The sequence below is a fragment of the Danio aesculapii genome, chromosome 5 (assembly GCF_903798145.1).
Source record: "Danio aesculapii chromosome 5, fDanAes4.1, whole genome shotgun sequence".
In the NCBI taxonomy this organism is placed as follows: Eukaryota; Metazoa; Chordata; class Actinopteri; order Cypriniformes; family Danionidae; genus Danio; species Danio aesculapii.
The window spans coordinates 35,829,266-35,847,800 of NC_079439.1; the positions used below are offsets into that span (position 1 = coordinate 35,829,266).

Consider the following 18,535-nt stretch of genomic DNA (forward strand, 5'->3'; position numbering starts at 1 on the left):
TAAATATACAAGCTTTCATTAGTGAAAAGGCCAGATTTATGGCAGGACTGAGCTTTATGCTTAAAGTATATTAGTTGTTCCCATGAAAGTGCAAGAGTTGTTATTTTCTTCTTGCAGTGCTGCTAAAAGCTGAATATTACAGCAATTACTACACCGTTTCCAGCTGTATTTACCTCTGACAGCTTGTGAATTGATCACCACAACAGTATCTTATAACGAGGTGGAAGCAGGTTATGTTATAGGCTGAATTGCCTTAAATGGGATTTCTTTTGTGCTTACATAAGAAGGTTTTACAGCAATAACTGACTATTGAGACCCAATAGAGTATTGTGTGAACAACATGAAAAAGATTACAAAACAATGATGGAGTCACGACACCTGTGCGCATGTGACATTATGCACATGCCACTTTATTTGACAATGTTTTCTGCTAAGCTGAAGACTTTTATTTTCATAAAAGCTTTTTACTTTTGCGCTGATTGTTTTGACGGGTAGGCTACTTTATTGCCAGAGTGACAAGTAAATGCATGTATTTTCTTGTGACTCATTCATACAGAGGAACATTCTTTATTTGGTTTATCTTAAATTGACTAGGCCTAGCGAACCTTAATGAAGAGCTTGACATAAATAAATAGAGTCTGATGTTTGTGTGCTGTTTTCTCTAGAAAAACACCAGCTATATATTATATCAGAAAATGACAGTTTTCACTATTATTTCTCTGCTTTCTGCTCTCCAGGTTAACAGAGAAGGATGTAAATCCCTCTGTATCATCATTTAAGTTTCTCCGAATGCTTTACAATCTGACAGCTCTTCATATCAGCAATGCAGGAGGCCAGAACTGTAAGTCAGTGTTGATATCCAGCATTTTCCTACTCTCCATGATGCTTTGTGTGAATTATAGTATTAACTTGCTTTAAACTGTAAACAATCTGTGCACCAAGTAAAAAAAATGGTGCACAAGGAGGTGTAATTATTCTCCTCAAAGTTCAGCCATGGCATATATAAAGTAAACTTATTAGAATTAACAAATTACATTCACAGACCATGAATTACCCATGGTAACTCTAAACGAGTCTTTTCATAGCAAACGTATGTATTAAAGTTCTATATTAAATATATTGCTTTCCCAATGATGAGTTGCAGTTGGAAGGGCATCCGCTGCATAAAACAAATGCTGGATAAGTTGGCAGTTCATTCCACTGTGGCGACCCCAGATTAATTAAGGTACTAAGCCAAAAAGAAAATGAAAGAATGAATGAAACATATTGCTGTGCTGAACAAATCACAAAGAGACAATAATGTGGAGCAATACAAACACAGTGAACTCAAATTAGCCTTTTCCACAAATATGCTTGTGTTAATTATACTATAAAAGGGACCTATTATGCTAAAAACACTTTTATAAGGAGTTAAAACACAGTTGTGTGGCAACAGTGTGTAAATATAGTCAGTCTCTAATAGTAAAATTAATTAATTCTATTTTTTATAATCACACTTGATAAAAACAGTCTGAAGATACACTTTGATTGATGTTTTCCCTTTGTACATGTCATCAGAGCGGGAAAGCCCTGCCCATGAACAATAACAGCCCTGAGAGAGAAGCAGCTATTCATTATTAGAGATTTCACCTGCTGAAAGTAATGTCAGTGACTAAAGGCTGATTTATACTTCTGCGCTGAGTGATCGGCGTGACCCACCCTTGGCATTTTTTCAGAGGTGTGCATCGGCGACAGCCACAGCGAGGGCAATGCGACCACGTGCAATCTACGCGTGCGCTTGACGTAGAAGTATAAATCAGCCTTAAGAGGATTATAAATGTCAAAGTAAAAGAAGTAAAAGGTTAAAGTTTTTTAAATAGATAAAGTTAGTCCTATTTTGATTCTGTTGATATGGTGACACGTAGGTGTTTGTCGTTCTGCAGTCTTGAAAACAGCACAGTCTCATTTGAATTTAAAGTGACAATCATCAAAATGGCTCAATTAGGATTAAAGCTTAAAAGGGGCAGTTTCAGAGAGCTATGTGGTATTTTCAGCTAAAACTTTACATACATCAGAGACTTCTTTTTTACATCTTGTTAGATATCAAGTGTAACAGTATTTTCATGATGAATAAAAATAAACATAATGCTAAACTATAGGGATAGTATACAGTTTTAACCCAAAAATGACCAGTCTGTTAGATGAAGAAGATCCAGAGTCAAAGGCTGCTTCTCAATTCCAAGAATGCAGAGAATGGACTTGCTTTCCTTGTGAAGACCGGTCTTGCCAGGTCACCTCGGAAGAACGAACTCGGGAGACCACGGCAACAGAGAACGTGTCCTATGAGAAATGAGAAATGCTGCATTCTTCCTGATGGTCACATGACCTTCACATGTTTTTAATGGAAAATTACATCACAGCATTCATACAATGATTTATTGTTTTTCCCATTTTCAAAATATATAATCTTATAGAATATATTTTAAGCTTTTAATAAATAAAGACTTTACATATATACCTTGCACAAGACAAACAAAACTGATTTTAATAAGAATTTCAGCAAATAAACCCTTCACCCTTAATGTGTTCATGCCTCTATAAAGATTTTCATGGTAATGCTTACTTTCACCATCTCATTTAGGGAAACTCCTGAGATAAATTAAGATATAATAAGTTATATCTCTGAACTTTAATAATAAACCTCTGTAAAATGCTGCGCTTCCCACCTCCAGTCGCAATGACTTCTGGGACTTCTCGAGCGAGTTCAAGTTTGCATCGATGCATCCTCGATATCAAGAACACATCCGGGAACATAAACGCATGCGGTCTTGAGTATTGGAACTGAACTTTGGCAGCTGATGATGACGTTACATGAGAACACCCCCCCCCCCCCCCACATCAGGCATAATGCGTGTGCTAACATCATTCACATTATACTTGCTGCGTTTAAACTGTGTAGAATTAATTACATTGAAACATAAATATAGCTTACCTGATTCAGTGGGACGGCTGAGCCTTTTTCTGTGAGGACAACATGCTAATCTGTGGTCGGATTCCTGACATGACTAACCATAAATCATCTTCCACTGCCAATAAGCCTGAGCCATAGCATACTTGCTTTTGATGTACGTGCATACAGAAAATGCTGCTTCGCAAAGCCAAGATTGCAGATCGCTGATGGTGTGGTTGAGTCGAACATATAGAGTATGATTACATGGGAAACAATACTTTAATACGATTTTAATATAATTCAGACAATACTCTGATTAAGAGTCTACCATGTAAACAGTGATTTTTGATTACCTTAATTCAACTAAAGTCATAACTGAACTAAACAGAAATGGAATTAAGATTTTAGTGGCATTATTGAAGTAAACACCGCAATCAAACTATTACCGTAATGTAGGACATTTTGCCACATTTTGTGACAAGGTCCACACACACGGCTGTCAGTAAAGGACCGCGCACACACACACACACACACACACACACACACACACACACACACACACACACACACATCACAAAATGGGGACGTTTTTTTTTTTCTTTCCATTCGGCTTTCCATTACAACACTCCTCCACCAGTCCTTACTTTATATTTGCCTAGGGACGTGAATGAAATGTTCATGAGTGAAACTTGAAACGAGCTGCAGTAAAGTCGAAAAATTTTAAATGAGCCTCTGCAGGAAAAGTGTATTGCCTGGTGACACAACATTCAAAAAGAACTTCATGCCACACCTTATTTATATTATTGTCTTATTAAGGCAAATAACTGATGTCCATGTAAACATAGTCAGTAGTGTCTTCAAAGTAAGTGAAAGATCCAGAAGGGCATCCTGCTGATTTGATTCTCACCGGTTTGACTTTCATCCATTCACCGTCATTAATTTTAAAAAGCACCCGGTCCATTTTATTTGTATATATTTTACTTAAGGATTAACTCTGCATGTGCCTGATAGTTAGCTGTGGAGCTAACACTAATCATATTCCCTCTAGTGAACGCATAAAATCGTCATCATAATTTACTCGAGTGCACGCCTCAATGTCTGTTGCCCCCCTTAATAGGTGCTGGCGCGCCCCACAGTTTGAAAACTCCTGGTCTAGAGGAGCCTGTAGGTTTTATCAAACCTCATCAATGCAATCCTGGCCTGTTATTCTTTTAGTGATTGCATTTCATTTTTTCTATGATTCCCATGCTTTTTAGACAGATTGCAAAATGCCATCATTGAGACACGTGCAGCAATGTACCTAATCAACGTGCCAAGTGGAAAACATCACACACTGGAGAACAATATTGCTGAGTGTTTTTCATTCTGACATCTTTTCGACTGCTTACTGGTTTAAATGTGAATTACCATAGGCTGTATCCTCTTTTTGAAGTTTTGAATGAAAAACAATGGCATGATTTCATTGTAGGGCGAAACAGAGGCACAGTGGCTAGTACTGTCACCTCACAGCAAGAGGGTCGCTGGTTCGAGCCCTGGCTGGGCCAGTTGGCATTTCTGTGTGGAGTTTGCATGTTCTCCCCGTATTCGTGTGGGTTTCCTCTGGGTGCTCCGGTTCCCCCAACAAGTCCAAAGACATCTGTATAGGTGAATTGAATAAGCTAATTTGGCTGTAGTGTATATGTGTGAATGAGTGTGTGTGGGTGTTTTCCAGTGCTGGGTTGTGGCTGGAAGGTCATCCGCTGCATAAATCATATGCTGGATAAGTTGGTGGTTCATTCCACTGTGGTGACCCCTGATTAATAAAGGAACTAAGCCGAAAAGAAAATGAATGAATGAATGAGTTTATTGTATGTTTATAATATAATATTATTTTAAAATAATATTTATTATTATTATTATTATTAACATGTTATTTGACTCCTGTGAAACAGTTGCTTTTCAGTATAGCACGTTTATTTTTTAGCATTTTCTATGGCAAAAAATTTAATTTATTAATTTAATTTGTATTTATTTAATTTGTATAATAATAATAATAATAATAATAATAAAGCAGCAGAAGAAGAAGAAAAATTATTATTATTGTTGAGAGACAGTAGAAATTAACATATATTAATTGTTGCTTGTATTATTGTTTTTGCTAATATCATTATTATTTATAAAAACGTTTGTAGGAATTAGCTAAGACTTATAAACAATACATTAATTATAATTATTAAAATTATTATTTATTAAGAATCATCATTAATTTGTCCACGCCAATATGCTAGTGGTTAAAGGCCCGTTTCTACTGAGTGGTACGGTACGGTACGGTACGGTACGGTTCGGTTTGGTACGCTTTTATGGCCGTTTCCACTGTCAAAAGGCGTACCGAACCAAACCGTACCGTACCACTTTTTCGGCACCCTTTCGAAAGGGTACCAAACATGAGAAAGGGTACCAAACACGAGAAAGGGTAGCAAAAGGCGGAGCTAGACTTGCAGCTGAACGCTATTGGTTTACAGAGAGGCGTCATTCGCTTACGCAACAAGCCAGAATGAAAACAAAAAAAACGCCATGTTTGAAATACACAGCCGACGAGCCGAGACATTACAGCGGAATTATATATACATATATGGTCGACCTGGGCTCAAACAAACCTTGTCGTCGTCATGATGAACAGCCACAAAGCCAAGAAGAAGAGCAGATTTACCCTGAGCCCCGTAGTTTTTTACGAGCCAGTCTGAGGCGCGAGCGGTTTTGCTTTCTTCCTTGCGTTCGCCGCGTGTCTATATCTGAAATAACAAACTTCTTGAGCTCATGACAATAACCTGCACTTGATTATGGACATGCTTTTGAAACCCGATCCTGTCAGACACTGACAAACGCGAGAGTGAAGCGTGGAAAAAACAAGGGAGGAGCCGGAAAAAAGGAGCACATTATTTCAGCAAACATGAACAAACTGCCTTGTTTTACTGTTATTGTTATCATCACTTTTTGGACTAATATGAACTCAGAATGACAGAATTACTCTCTAACAGAGGCTACATGAACTGCTGAAGATTACAGACACAGATGAGAGGTTTACACTGACTGTAGGCTATATTTTGGGTTGTTTTTGAACCTAAATACGGACGAAATTCTTCTGTGTTCTTCTGTAGTTGAGAACATATCGGAGACTGTAAGGGGCTGTATGTGCTTATATATGTTCATTTATTCATTTATTTAATATAATTACAGACGTCATTGATCGTTACAGTCATTGATCTGCAGTTATAATCAACTCATGTTCATAGAAAAGTTAGTAATAAATATTTCTACTCAAGTATTTATGTGTATGAAGCATCTGTTTTGTGAGAAGTGCTTCTCATATGATATGTGAGCGACCTGTACAGCTTTATTGTAGACATTTCCTCAAGCGAGAATGACGTCGACTTTCTGTCATACACCACGCCCACCAAAAGGGTACCCTTGTTAGTGGAAACGCATGCCTGATAAAGGTGACCCGTACCAAACCGAACCATACCGTACCGTACCAGTCAGTGGAAATGAGCCATAAGTGCACCATAGTGCTCACAGTGACCCGAGTTCGATTCCCGGCTTGAGGTCCTATGCCGATCCTTCCCCTCTCACTTCTCCTAATGCTTTCCTGTCTGTTCTTCACTTTCCTATCCCAATAAAAGGATAAAAAATAACAATATTATAAAAAGAATTATCATTAATCTTAATTTATATTTAAAGTATTTGGTTTTGATAAAAAGAGAAGGGAAGGAAGGAAGGAAGGAAGGAAGGAAGGAAGGAAGGAAGGAAGGAAGGAAGGAAGGAAGGAAGGAAGGAAGGAAAATGTGCATAATTGCCATAGAAAGAAATAAATCTCAAAAAACTTTAATCAGGAGCAAAATCAAAAGCACGGAACATCATTACTCAGCAGACAGTAGGTGTATAAAAAGAGAAAACTAGTATAAGAGAAACCTAAACTATTTTCATACCTGCCAAACTGCACTTATTAACACATGCAGTTTGAATTCAGCAGCGTGTGTGAGTGTGAAACAAACAGCTTGATTCGGTGTGATTGAGTGGAGGAACCCCATTGTGAATACATTTTCACTCTGTGTCTCTCTGTGGTCTGTTTTCTTCATCAAAGGAAGTAAATTACAGCTTACCAAAGAGCATAATTATTCCTCCACCGCATCCTGTGCTGACAGGTTCTCTTATTGATTCTGCTGCACTGAAATACGTGCATGAGTTTCAACTGCTCTCCTGTTCTGCTATAATGTACACATGATAATCAGTTTGTCTGTACTGTACTGCATCTCCCATAAGTATAAATATATTTATGTTTCAAGATATAACAATATGGGTAAAAATATATATTTGCAAAAATATATACAGTTTTTAAATGGTACCTATTTTAGCCCCTTTACAATATGCAAGATAAGCCTTTCTCCAGAATGTGTCTGTAAAGTTTCAGTTCAAAATACCCATCAGATTATTTATTATAGCCTCCAGAATCTGCCCATTTTAGTGTCTGAGGACTATGTAGCTGTTTTTGTAGCCTGTGGCTTTAAATGCAAATGAGCTGCTTCTCCCTGCCCACCGATCCCACGTGAGTGTTTACTTCTCCTACATTATGTCAGATAAACAGCTGAGACAGACTAGGATGAAGCTGAAATACAGCTCATTAGTCAAAGATACCAAGTAAGTTTAGTTCATGTATTTGTGGTGGAGTTTATTCAAGCCTTTCTGAAATGATGAGTCTTAACACATGCTGTTTGCAGTACACACACATATCGCTTACTGACACCATGCGGTCGTGGTGATTAGAGCGATTAAGATTTAGGACGCACTCTCACTTGCCCTGAACCGTGCCAAAACGCTGTTGTACCCCTCCCATCTCCCCAGACGGCCTGCACTCACATTGCATCCGAGTCGGAGCACGCTTACGTTATCGATGATGTGCTGTTGAATTTAACAGAGAAAAGCGCTCTCGCTCAGCACAGTGGACACTGCTTAAATTTTATATGGTTTGCATTATTTTTAGTAGTTTGGGATGCAGTGACATTCAGTCAAGTATTTTGCTGAACAGAACCACAGTTTTTGACACTCATAAATTATCATAAAAGCCCTTGTGCTGCAGGTATTAGGAGGTTTGCTGAAGGTGCAGTTGGTCAAATAAATTATGACAGTTTGCACTCTTTGAAAAGTAAGAATAATTAATAAATCCATATGAAACAGTGCCTTAAAAGTGACTTTGCGTCTTCAGTTTCGGGCTCAGGTATGCTTTGCACTCACATTACAAGCTTACCACGCCAAAGCCCAACTGAACCGCGCTCTGGCACACTCTTCCAACCGGGCCAGGGCTGGCTAACTGAACCACGCCTGGGCCTAATTTGGAGCACTTAGACTTGTCAAACGAACTGGGAAACTCACCTGGGCACGGTTCGGATAGCATAGTGTGAGTGCACCCTTAGATTGCGATTTTACTATCTTTATCACAAACATGCTCTATTTTAAAAACGTTTTGAACTTATAAAACTTATAAAAATCACAGAGCATTGGAACATATATTTTAATCCCAGTTTTTTTATTAAAAAAAATGTATTATAATTTTATAGAAAGATGGTGGCTGTCAATAAATTTGGTAAAAGGGGAAAACTGCACTCCTACATCATGTTGCGGTGAGCCTCAAAATCACTGGGATATTGGTCTCATTTTAATGTCAGGAAATTTTTAAAAAGAGACTAGTTTTACTTTTTTTGTTTATATCACTCTAATATGACTGTGGACACACTATACATACACACAGTTCTGTTCAAACAGCTTACAAAAGTAGATTTTTCTCATAGGTGCCCTTTAAGATTGTATACATGTATATAGGGGTGTATGTTTCGCGAATACCAAAAGTATTCAGACCCCATTAAAATTTTCACTCTTTGTTATATTGCTGCCATTTGATAAAATCATGTAAGTAATTTTTTTCTTCATTAATGTAAGCATAGTACCCCATATTGACAGATAAACACAGAATTGTTGACATTTTGCAGATTTATTAAAAAGGAAAAACTGAAATATCACATGATCTTAAGTATTCAGGCCCTTTGCTGTGACACTCATATATTTAACTCAGGTGCTTTAGAAACTTCTTCTGCCACTGCCAAACTGCCACTGTAACAAAAACAAAATACAAAAAAACAATACACAGTTATGTCTGTAATCTGTTTTCGAATGTAATTCTTTAAAATATATTTGTATTTTTAAAAAGTGTATACACCCTGAAATACATTTTTTATGTATTTTGTTGTTTAAAGGTTGCATTTTTTATTTACAAAAATTCTTTACTATATATTTAAAATTTTAGAAAGAAAAAAAGAGCTTTCTTTCTTTCTTTTTTTTCCCTGTATGAGCTGTTCAAAGCACACATAAATATTAGTCATCCGGGCCATGTCCTGATCTGAAAGTTGAGAAGTTGAGATGTGAGGACTTCGAGACCCTGGGGAAAGAATGAGTCGAAGTGAGAGAAATTTGATCTGTGTACAGTCTCCCTCTATCACTATTTATGAGGCAATGTGGATCCCTGGGAGAAACAAAGATCCACTCACCTTCACCGTGTTCCACCTCTCCCCGCTCAGCCCTTATTGATTAATTCATTCCTTGTTCATTTATTCATATGGTGATCAAAGATTCTATGTGCTTGCGCCCAGTGGTCCTGATGTCTGTCTGTGTGTAAGCAAAGGTGAGAGAGGGGAGCTTTAGCAGGCAGGCTAGCAAAGCTACATCGTGAGGGCAATTACAAGTGGACGGGACGCCCCGATTTCACATTCAGCGGAGCTCCAAAATCCATCACAACAGCTGAATCGCTCTCTGCTTTCAAAAACATACACACAACTCTTTCACGAGAACTCGGCTTAGTTATTACGCACAATGTTTCTTACTCTTAATAAAAAAACTATTTGCAGTACTGCAAATAGCACTGCAGTACTAAAAATTTTGAAAGAAGTTCAAATTAACATAAAAGGTTGAATTATTTACGTTGTAAAATATGTTTTTTAATATATATCATATATTTTAAAACACTTTGTTAGTAAGGTGAATTTTCATTCATTTCATTAGCCTTCAGTGCCTGTAGAAACTCAATGTATTAACTGCGTGTAATATAAAAACTGTCATACAACCAGTGGTGAAAAGAGCACTGAAAAATTATACTCAGGTAAAAGTGCTATTACTTGGCCAAAAATGTAGTGCGAGTAAAAGTATCTGTTGTAAATATTACTCAAAATATGAGTAAAAAGTTCATTCATTCATTCACTTTTAACCTCTTTCCCGGGGCCGGGTTGCGGGGGCAGCAGTCTTAGGAGAGAAACCTGAACTTCTCTCTTCCCAGACTTCCTCCAGCTCTTCCGGGGGCATTCTGAGGCATTCCCAGGCCAGCTGAGAGACATAGTCCCTCCAGCGTGTCCTGGGTCTTCCCCAAGGCCTCCTCCGGGTGGGACATGCCTGGAACACCTCCCTAGGTAGGCGTCCAGGAGGCATCCGAAACGGATGCCTGAGCCACCTCAGCGGACTTCTCACGATGTGGAGGAGCAGCGCCTCTACTCCGAGTTCCTCTTGGGTGACAGAGCTCATCACCCTATCTATAAGGGAGCGCCCTGCCACCCTGCGAAGGAAACTCCTTTTTGCCACTTACATCCGAGATCTTGTCCTTTCCATCATGACCCAAACCTCATGACCATAGGTGAGAGTAGGAACATAGATTGACCGGTAAATCAAGAGCTTTGTCTTTCAGCTCAGCTCCTTTATTACCACAACGGACCAATACATCGACAGCATTACTGCTGCCGTAGTATCAATCCACCTGTCAAATCACGTTCCATCCTTCACTCATTTGTGAACAAAAACCCAAGATACTTGAACTCCACCTGCGGTAAGGACTTTCCTTCTACCTGCAGATGGCAAACCACCTTTTTCGGGTGGAGCACCATGGCCTCGACTTGGAGGTGCTGATTCTCATCCCAGCCGCGTCACACTCGGCAGCAAAAAAGTAGCCATTTTAAAAGTACTCAAGAGTAGGGAGTAATGATTATTACACAGTGAAAAGTTGATGCGTTTACATGCAGATTGTGCAGGGATGTGTAAGCGAAACAGTCTGTAGTGCATTTAGTTATTTTCCTATATTCGTTCATTCCTTCCAATTTTCCTTCCATTGTTTGTTTGTTCCTTCCTTCCTACATTCATTTGTTTGTTCCTTCATTCAATTATTTGTTCCTTTTTTCCTTCCTCCCTTCATTCATTTGTTCATTTATTCGTTTGTTCGTTCGGATTTTTGCTCCTTCCTTCATTAGGTCCTTTGTTCATTCATTCATTAGCTCCTCTTCATTAATTTGCTTAGTCATTCCTTGAATTCCTTCATTCATTTGGTCCTTCCTTCCTTCATTAGTTCGGTCCTTCCGTCGTTCGGTTCTTCCTTCCATTCCTTGTTTGGTCCTTCCTTCCATTCTTCATTCGTTCCATTTAGTGATAGTTTAAGGCTGTTTAGTGATTTCAGTCGTCATACAGTCGACATCGTTCATCTTCTCATCAGTGACATGCAGTCTATAAAAGTCTCTGGGTCATTCCGTTGGACATCTTCTTGGACACTTTTAGAGCTTCCAAAACGTGTGCTGCATTTATATATCGGCCATGTCTTGAGGTTGTTCAGTATGATACAATTTACTTTCTATGTGCGATTTGATTGGACTGATTCTGATTTTTCTACTCTGGCCAGTCACCATAGACAAGAAATAAATACAGTAGTGAGTGCAGGTTGAAGGAAAGTAGTGGAGTAAAAGTACAGATACAGCACTAAAAATGTATTTAAGGAAAAGTAAAATTACCCAGTTTTAAAACTACTTAGTAAATTACAATTCCTGAGAAACACTACTCAATTACTGTAATTTGAGTATTTGTAATTTGTTACTTTACACCACTGCATATGACCCTTCAGATGCTTTTTCTAAGAAGCTGATTTTAAATCTGTTATTGTGCACTAGTGTGGATGTTATTATGGTTAGCATTCTTGCTATATCTGTTATTATTATTGTTTGTGTGTATGAACAACAATCAACCATTTGAATAGTAGTGTATTTATGTATTGTATCACTTATAAGTAGGTTCTACAATTATTGATGTATTGTTTTTCTTGCTTGCAGACACATCTCAACTCTCCAGAGTAACCCTTGAATCTGCAGTCCAGAAAGTCTATCATCCAGATGTGCTCCCTCATGCTCTGTGGGTGGAAGTGTGCTCCTGTCCCGCAGGATTTGCAGGCCAGTTCTGTCAGCTCTGTGCTCCTGGATTCACCAGGGAGACCGCTGATGGTGGACCCTTCTCCCCTTGTGTACCTTGCAACTGCAATCAGCATGGGACCTGCCATCCGGAGACAGGTTGAGAAGTCTTTGTTTTTTGTTTGTTTGCATGCAGTCAGTCTGTAGGCAACATCTGTGCATGATATATGCCTAGGAAATGTCAGTCTATCTCAGTATGATACACACTAGGAATTTTCAGAAGTGGCTACCGCATTTAAATATAAATATGAATTCTGTAAATTATTAGTTTTTACGTCAAGTGTATGGAACACAGATTGCTCCCAAACTTTCAGTAATTTACACTTTTGTATCTCTAGCAATGTCTTGACATCTGAAGTAATGTTATTGCTGACTCGTTATAGTCAACTATAAATGAACTGCTATCGACAGCTATGTTGCTTTTTGTTTTGTTTGGAAGGCAGCTTCTCTCCACTTATCATAAGCATCGCTGAAATATCTTTATAAATTGATTAGCTTTATGCAGTAAATATTTTGGTATGATTGTTTATAGGACCCCTATTATGCATATTATCAATCATATTGTTATATTTATAGTATTATTTCTTTAAATTTTTTCATTAAATTACCTGTTGTGCCATTTGTAACACAGCTCTAAGTAAATTAAAACATTTGAGCTGAGTTTTAAAATCTGAAAATGCATCGTATATAAAGCTATTGTCTCTCAAAACGAAAGAGTTGACTCAGAGTCGTTAAAATTAGTAATTTTCCAAATGGATATTTAGACATTTTATTATGGCATCTGATTAAAACATTGCCTGCCCACAGGGAAAATTTGAACCCCCCCCCCCCACCAGTACTGATAATGGGTGTTACATGGGCATTCCAACATGTGACATATGTAGTCGACCAATCATAAATTGATAGGGTCCCTATCATACAACCGGCGCAATAACATGCAACACGTGTTTGGTGCGATTTGTTGCTATTTTCCAACCAGCACAACTCAAAATTTTTACATTTTGCGCAACATTGTTTAAATAGCAAATCCATTTGTGCCACTTTGTGTACTCATGGGCATGCTGGTCTTAAATAGAGGTGTGTTAAGGCGCATTGTTGGTGCGTCGCTATTTTGAGCAATTGAAATAGACCAAGCCATTGACCAATGAAAAGCTGGTCTAAAGTCCAGCGCAGAGCGTGTTAGTTATGCGACTATGCGGGTCTAAACATTTACACATTGCTTAACAAACACAGGATGTACAGCAATACACAAATATCTTTACATATGAAAAAATAATAAAGAATTAAAATGTTACAAAAATTATGATTTTCTACATAAATATAAAAACCACTGCCTCCATGCCTTCTTCACCTCGGGGCTTTTTTCACTTTATCATGACATATATTTGTTTTAATAAGAGCAAGTTCAGATTTGTCCACCTGTCGGGTTTTGGAGATATGCATGTATGCATATGCGTGTATGCATATGCATGTATTCATGTATGCGTTTCCACCATTTCCTTAGTCCACGAAAGTAAAGGAGTAAAGTAAAGAGTAAAAGTAAAGTAAAGAGAAAGTAAAGAGGCTGAATGGAGAAGGCTCGTTCTTTTTCCTTGCGCTGCGAATGGTAACTGTTTTCTCGCTAGTGAAGCGTTCAGTTTTTCCACTTACAAAGTCCGTTATGTAAATAACAAATGTGCCATGGTGCAACACAACTGACTCTTAAAGAAAATGAGAGATGAGACTCTGATTGGTTTAATGCATGTTATGCTCAAAACACACTCATAACTCATTAAGAGAATGAGCACAACCCTGTTAGGCCATGCGCCGGGGCGCAGAGTCTATTTTTCTGTCCTTAAAATAGCGGACTTGGAAAAAAATAACTGGATTCAGACACACTTTAATGTTTTTGCGCCATACACTTTAGACTTTGCACCTAGATTGTTAAAATAGAGCCCTATGTCATCAGATCAATCACCTCAAATCTGAGTTACTCAAAGGAAGAGTTTGAAAAATGTGACTCGTTTTTAAGTCACTGAGCAAGTAGGGTAACAATAAAGGCATATTAAAATGCAACAGAGGAGTTTTTTGACCTTGCATGTAAGTCAGTTTGTTGTTGAGGACTCTCAAAACCAAAATATGAACACTTCATAATTCCTAATAGTGACACTTGCACAGCTTGCAATTATTTGCTGTGTTTTCATGCAACAGTGAGTCAAGATGTACCTCATGTCCTGTCATGTTTTTACAACACAAATAGAAGAGAGAAACAACTGGGATATGCTTTTAAATCTTCGGGATGAATAAGATCAGAATATTCACTTTCACATATTCCCATAATTATTATGCCTGCACGGTATACATTACTGTTTGCATTGTTTACTGTTTGTTTTCTTTACTATAAGTATGAAAAAATAACCTGGTTAACAATATTAATTAAAACTAATTACCAGTACTTAACTTGCACTGATTAAAATTAATGTTAAAGTAACAGTTCCATAAGAGATTTATTATTAGTGTTGTTGTTGTTGTTGTTGTTGTTGTTGTTGTTGTTTTATGAATAACAATACGTTTCACAAATTAAAATGAAATTCTTGACTTCTTATTGGGTGGGCCACAGAATGGGCCCACCCGTGGCTTCACCACTGGTTTTCTCTTCATAGAAATGTTCCTTGTGGGCAATTCAGTTGAAATAGCTTTTTTTGTGTAGATTCACCAACATAGAAATGTTTGGAAACACTAAAAGTTTTTTTGTCCTTCTGTTTTTGAAAGTGACACTTTTTTTATCCAGGATTCACTTCATCCATTTCTAATACTGTTTTTGATCATTTTATCATGCAAGTGTCAGATGTGGCTTTTCCTTTGAGCTCTTTCTGGAGGCCAGCAGCATCTCAGCGTCTTCTCTTGACTGTTGTAGATAAAGCTGCTGTTCAGTGTGTGCAGTTCAGCGAGGCTTCAAGCTGAGCACCAGCGAGGGGTCTTTGCTCAAACTTCGTTCTCGTGTACTTCTCAGTTTTTTTTTTTCTGCGTCTAGGATGTCCATCTCTCTCCCTCTGCTGCTTAGATCATCTTTGCTTTGCTCTTGTGCTCAGAATAGCTTTAATATCTTAAAAGAACAATAGAATGAATTAAAGAGAATCTGTTTATGTTGGGTCATTTATAAAAAATGAAATTTCACTTGAAAATGTACAATGACGTGTAGGAAATGAAAGTGTATTCACTACTTTAACAAGCAAGAAAAGACACTGCACTGCCGTTTCCACAGTTCATTAACCAGCACAACCATTTTCAGATGTCTAATAATAAGGTCTCTTGAATACCAAATCAGCACGTTAAAAGGATTTCTCAAGGATTATATAACAGTAGGTTTTCTTAGTAGAGTAATGACAGCTGAAAATATTTTTTAAAATGCAACTTAGCCCAATTTTACCCCTTAGCCCTTCCCCTTATCGTGAACATGTGAAACGACGGGTGGAGGTGTCCCAATTCTCTTCAGCTTGAAGGTGTAGGGTTAAGGAGGAGGGCTAGATACCCCTCGAAACAGAGATTTTTCAGGACCACACTCGAAACCACAGGGTAAGAAAATGTATCCAGAATACACCATCTAAAACTACAACATGGCTGCGCACAGAGGTCAGGAGATGCACAAATTAGTATTTGTTGTCATTATTATGAATTTTTACAACAAACAAGCATGTTTTAATACATTCATAATGCCGTTCGTGGTTTACCGTCATGCTTTTAAAAAAAATGCTAAAGTGAAAAACAGCTAAATTTCTCTATAATCCATAATAATAACTTGTATAGCAGTCCAACAACATACTTTCACATATGACACTCGAATCCCCTGTCCCAAAAGTCTTATTGCTGGGAATAACCTTTTCACAGTGATTGGTATACTGTTAATGTTGTTTTCATGTGTTTACATAGATGAATATAGCCAGAGTGTAAATGCACAGTACAGTTACGTGTAAAGTGAGGGCAGATCCAAATGCAGGTTTATTAACAAGAATGGTCAGGCAAGCAATGGTCAGCAGGGTCAAACATAAAACAAACAAAACAAAGCAAGGGTCTAACACAGTAAGCCAAGGAAACTGCATCATGTTGCTTACAGTACAGTTAAACAAACAAGACTCAGCAAAGACTGTGTGTGAGTATGCTCTATCTATAGTCCATGTAATTAATACCTGAGCTGCATGTGTGTGAGTAATCAAAGGAGAATCATAACAGGTGTGTGTGTGTGGTGCCTGAAGGGAGTTGTAGTTCATATGGAGACAGGATTGTAGCCCTCCAGCGAACTGTATGCAATAGATCGCTGGTGAATGTGACATTACAAGCTTATTGCCACATTATATTGTTATGATAACATGACATTGTTGACTTTGGTGGATTCCTGAAGATAAAGACCTAATAATATGCAACTGGAATAACTACAGCAGTCATGATCATCGATCTCATATGAAGTAAGAGCTGGAAATGACATTTGATGACATGTACAGGTGTTGTAGTGGTGTACCATTTCATAGGGGTCAAATTTGAAGCTCTTCCCCTTCACACTCTGTTTCAGGGGCTAAGGGGATAGGGTAGAGGAAGGGTAGAGGTTAAAAAAAAGCCTTATTCCTAACATGGAAAACAGTTATTACTCCACAGTCTTTGTCACAGCTTCCTACAGAAATGAATATTCTTATGTGCCAAGCATTACCTATTCATTATTGTTATCAATTAAAGAGTTCAGATGCGAAAACCTCTAAGTGTCATCTGAAATTTACTTCCAATATTAGCATTTCTCTCAGGCTCCTATATCTTGATTCAGTAATTTCACTTATGGGAAAGAATAGTTTTTTTTATCACTTTTAATAGGAAATAACTGAACATAAACATAAGAGGCTAAGAAAAATGTTCATTGAAGAAGATTCCAGATGGCACTTAGAGATTTTTGCATCTGAACTCTTCAATTTTGAAAACAATTTTATATAAAATTAAACATTTCTGCTCTCCCTTCATCCATTCGTCAATCGTCATCCATTTGTTAGCAACAATCCAGTCATTCGCCAAAGAACGAAATCATGCACCATCCTACACCTTGTTTTCTCATTTCAGAACTGTTTCAAGTGAATGTACTTCATGATAGAGGAAAAAAGCAGCTTAACTGATCTTAACTTTAAACAAACAGTGTCAAAAAATCAACTTATGAATCCCCGAGATTTAATATTAACCCCTGGTGCAGTATAAAACATCAAGGATTGACAGATTTAGATTGTGTTTATCAGGGGTTTAGAATGACCCAAGTTTGACTCTTTCAAATATGAAAGCCCTCCAGGCTCTGAAGTGCTTCAAAACATTTGAATGGCGGTGTAACAGACATAAAAGGACCTCTCCTATCACTGCCAAATGAAAAATAAAATACAACCAATCCCTCCATCAAAAAGACTATTTGCTCTGTTATCTCAAAGCTAGATCTTCTATTTCTGCAACCAACATATTGCCCGTTACAGTTTCTCCCATTCATTTATCTACAAGTGGTCTGCTTATAACGTTCCTGACTATATAGGTTTCCAAATACATTTTTACACCTCCAGCACGATCGCTCAGATGTTCCTCTCACAATCCTCTTCTTGTTTCTGTCATTTTCCATCCTGCTTCCTCTTGTTCCTCTCTCACTTCTTCATTCTTCCTCTTGTTCTTCCCGTGACCCCATTAGCAGCCTGAATGGCGGCCTGTCTTTCTGTTGAGGGTAGATAGAGTTCATGCCTGCTACTCTCTTCTCTATTAGACCTGCGAGACAGTCACCCACTAATTAATTGTAATGTCGATTGCACAACAAAGAGTGTTTATTTGTGTCTGCTTTCTTTCAGTGTGGATTTGAGCTTTGTCCTTCCATCTTTCTCTATCTCTCTCCTGCTCTGTCTTTCTTTCCCACTGATGAGTAATTTCACTCTCTTAATATGCGGCAAATTAAACCTCCATCGCTCTTATTATGAGCGTAATGTGTGATTAGTTTGGTACAAGTCTTTAACATTACAAATTAATGTCAGACATGACTTTATCTACCACTCGGGGTTGGCAAAAGGACGAATGGGAGCGAGCGATTCGGAGAAAGGGAGGGAATGAACGGAAGACGGAATGAGGGAATCAAAGCAAGAGGTGCTCGAGGGGGGCGAAAGATCGAACGAAAGTATGCATAGGAAATCTCCACCTCCCAGGAGAAAAGGAGGAGCCTGCTGCTTTTATTTATTTATGAACCTGTTTAACTTCAAAGCAGATTTGGCCCAAGTCACAGCAGGGGGCTGCTCATTGCCATTTAGCTGCTTAAATATTTTCCAGCTTCATA

General features: G+C 38.0%; 1 protein-coding gene across 1 annotated transcript in view; it reads left to right on the forward strand.

Moving 5' to 3' along the window:
- The window catches only part of lamc3 (laminin, gamma 3), a 141,094-nt gene that overhangs the window by 75,037 nt on the left and 47,522 nt on the right, over positions 1-18,535 (forward strand). The window contains exons 11-12 of the mRNA XM_056458058.1: positions 738-841; positions 12,091-12,324. Of these exons, the coding sequence (XP_056314033.1) occupies positions 738-841; positions 12,091-12,324 (338 nt within the window). The remainder of the gene's footprint in view (positions 1-737; positions 842-12,090; positions 12,325-18,535) is intronic.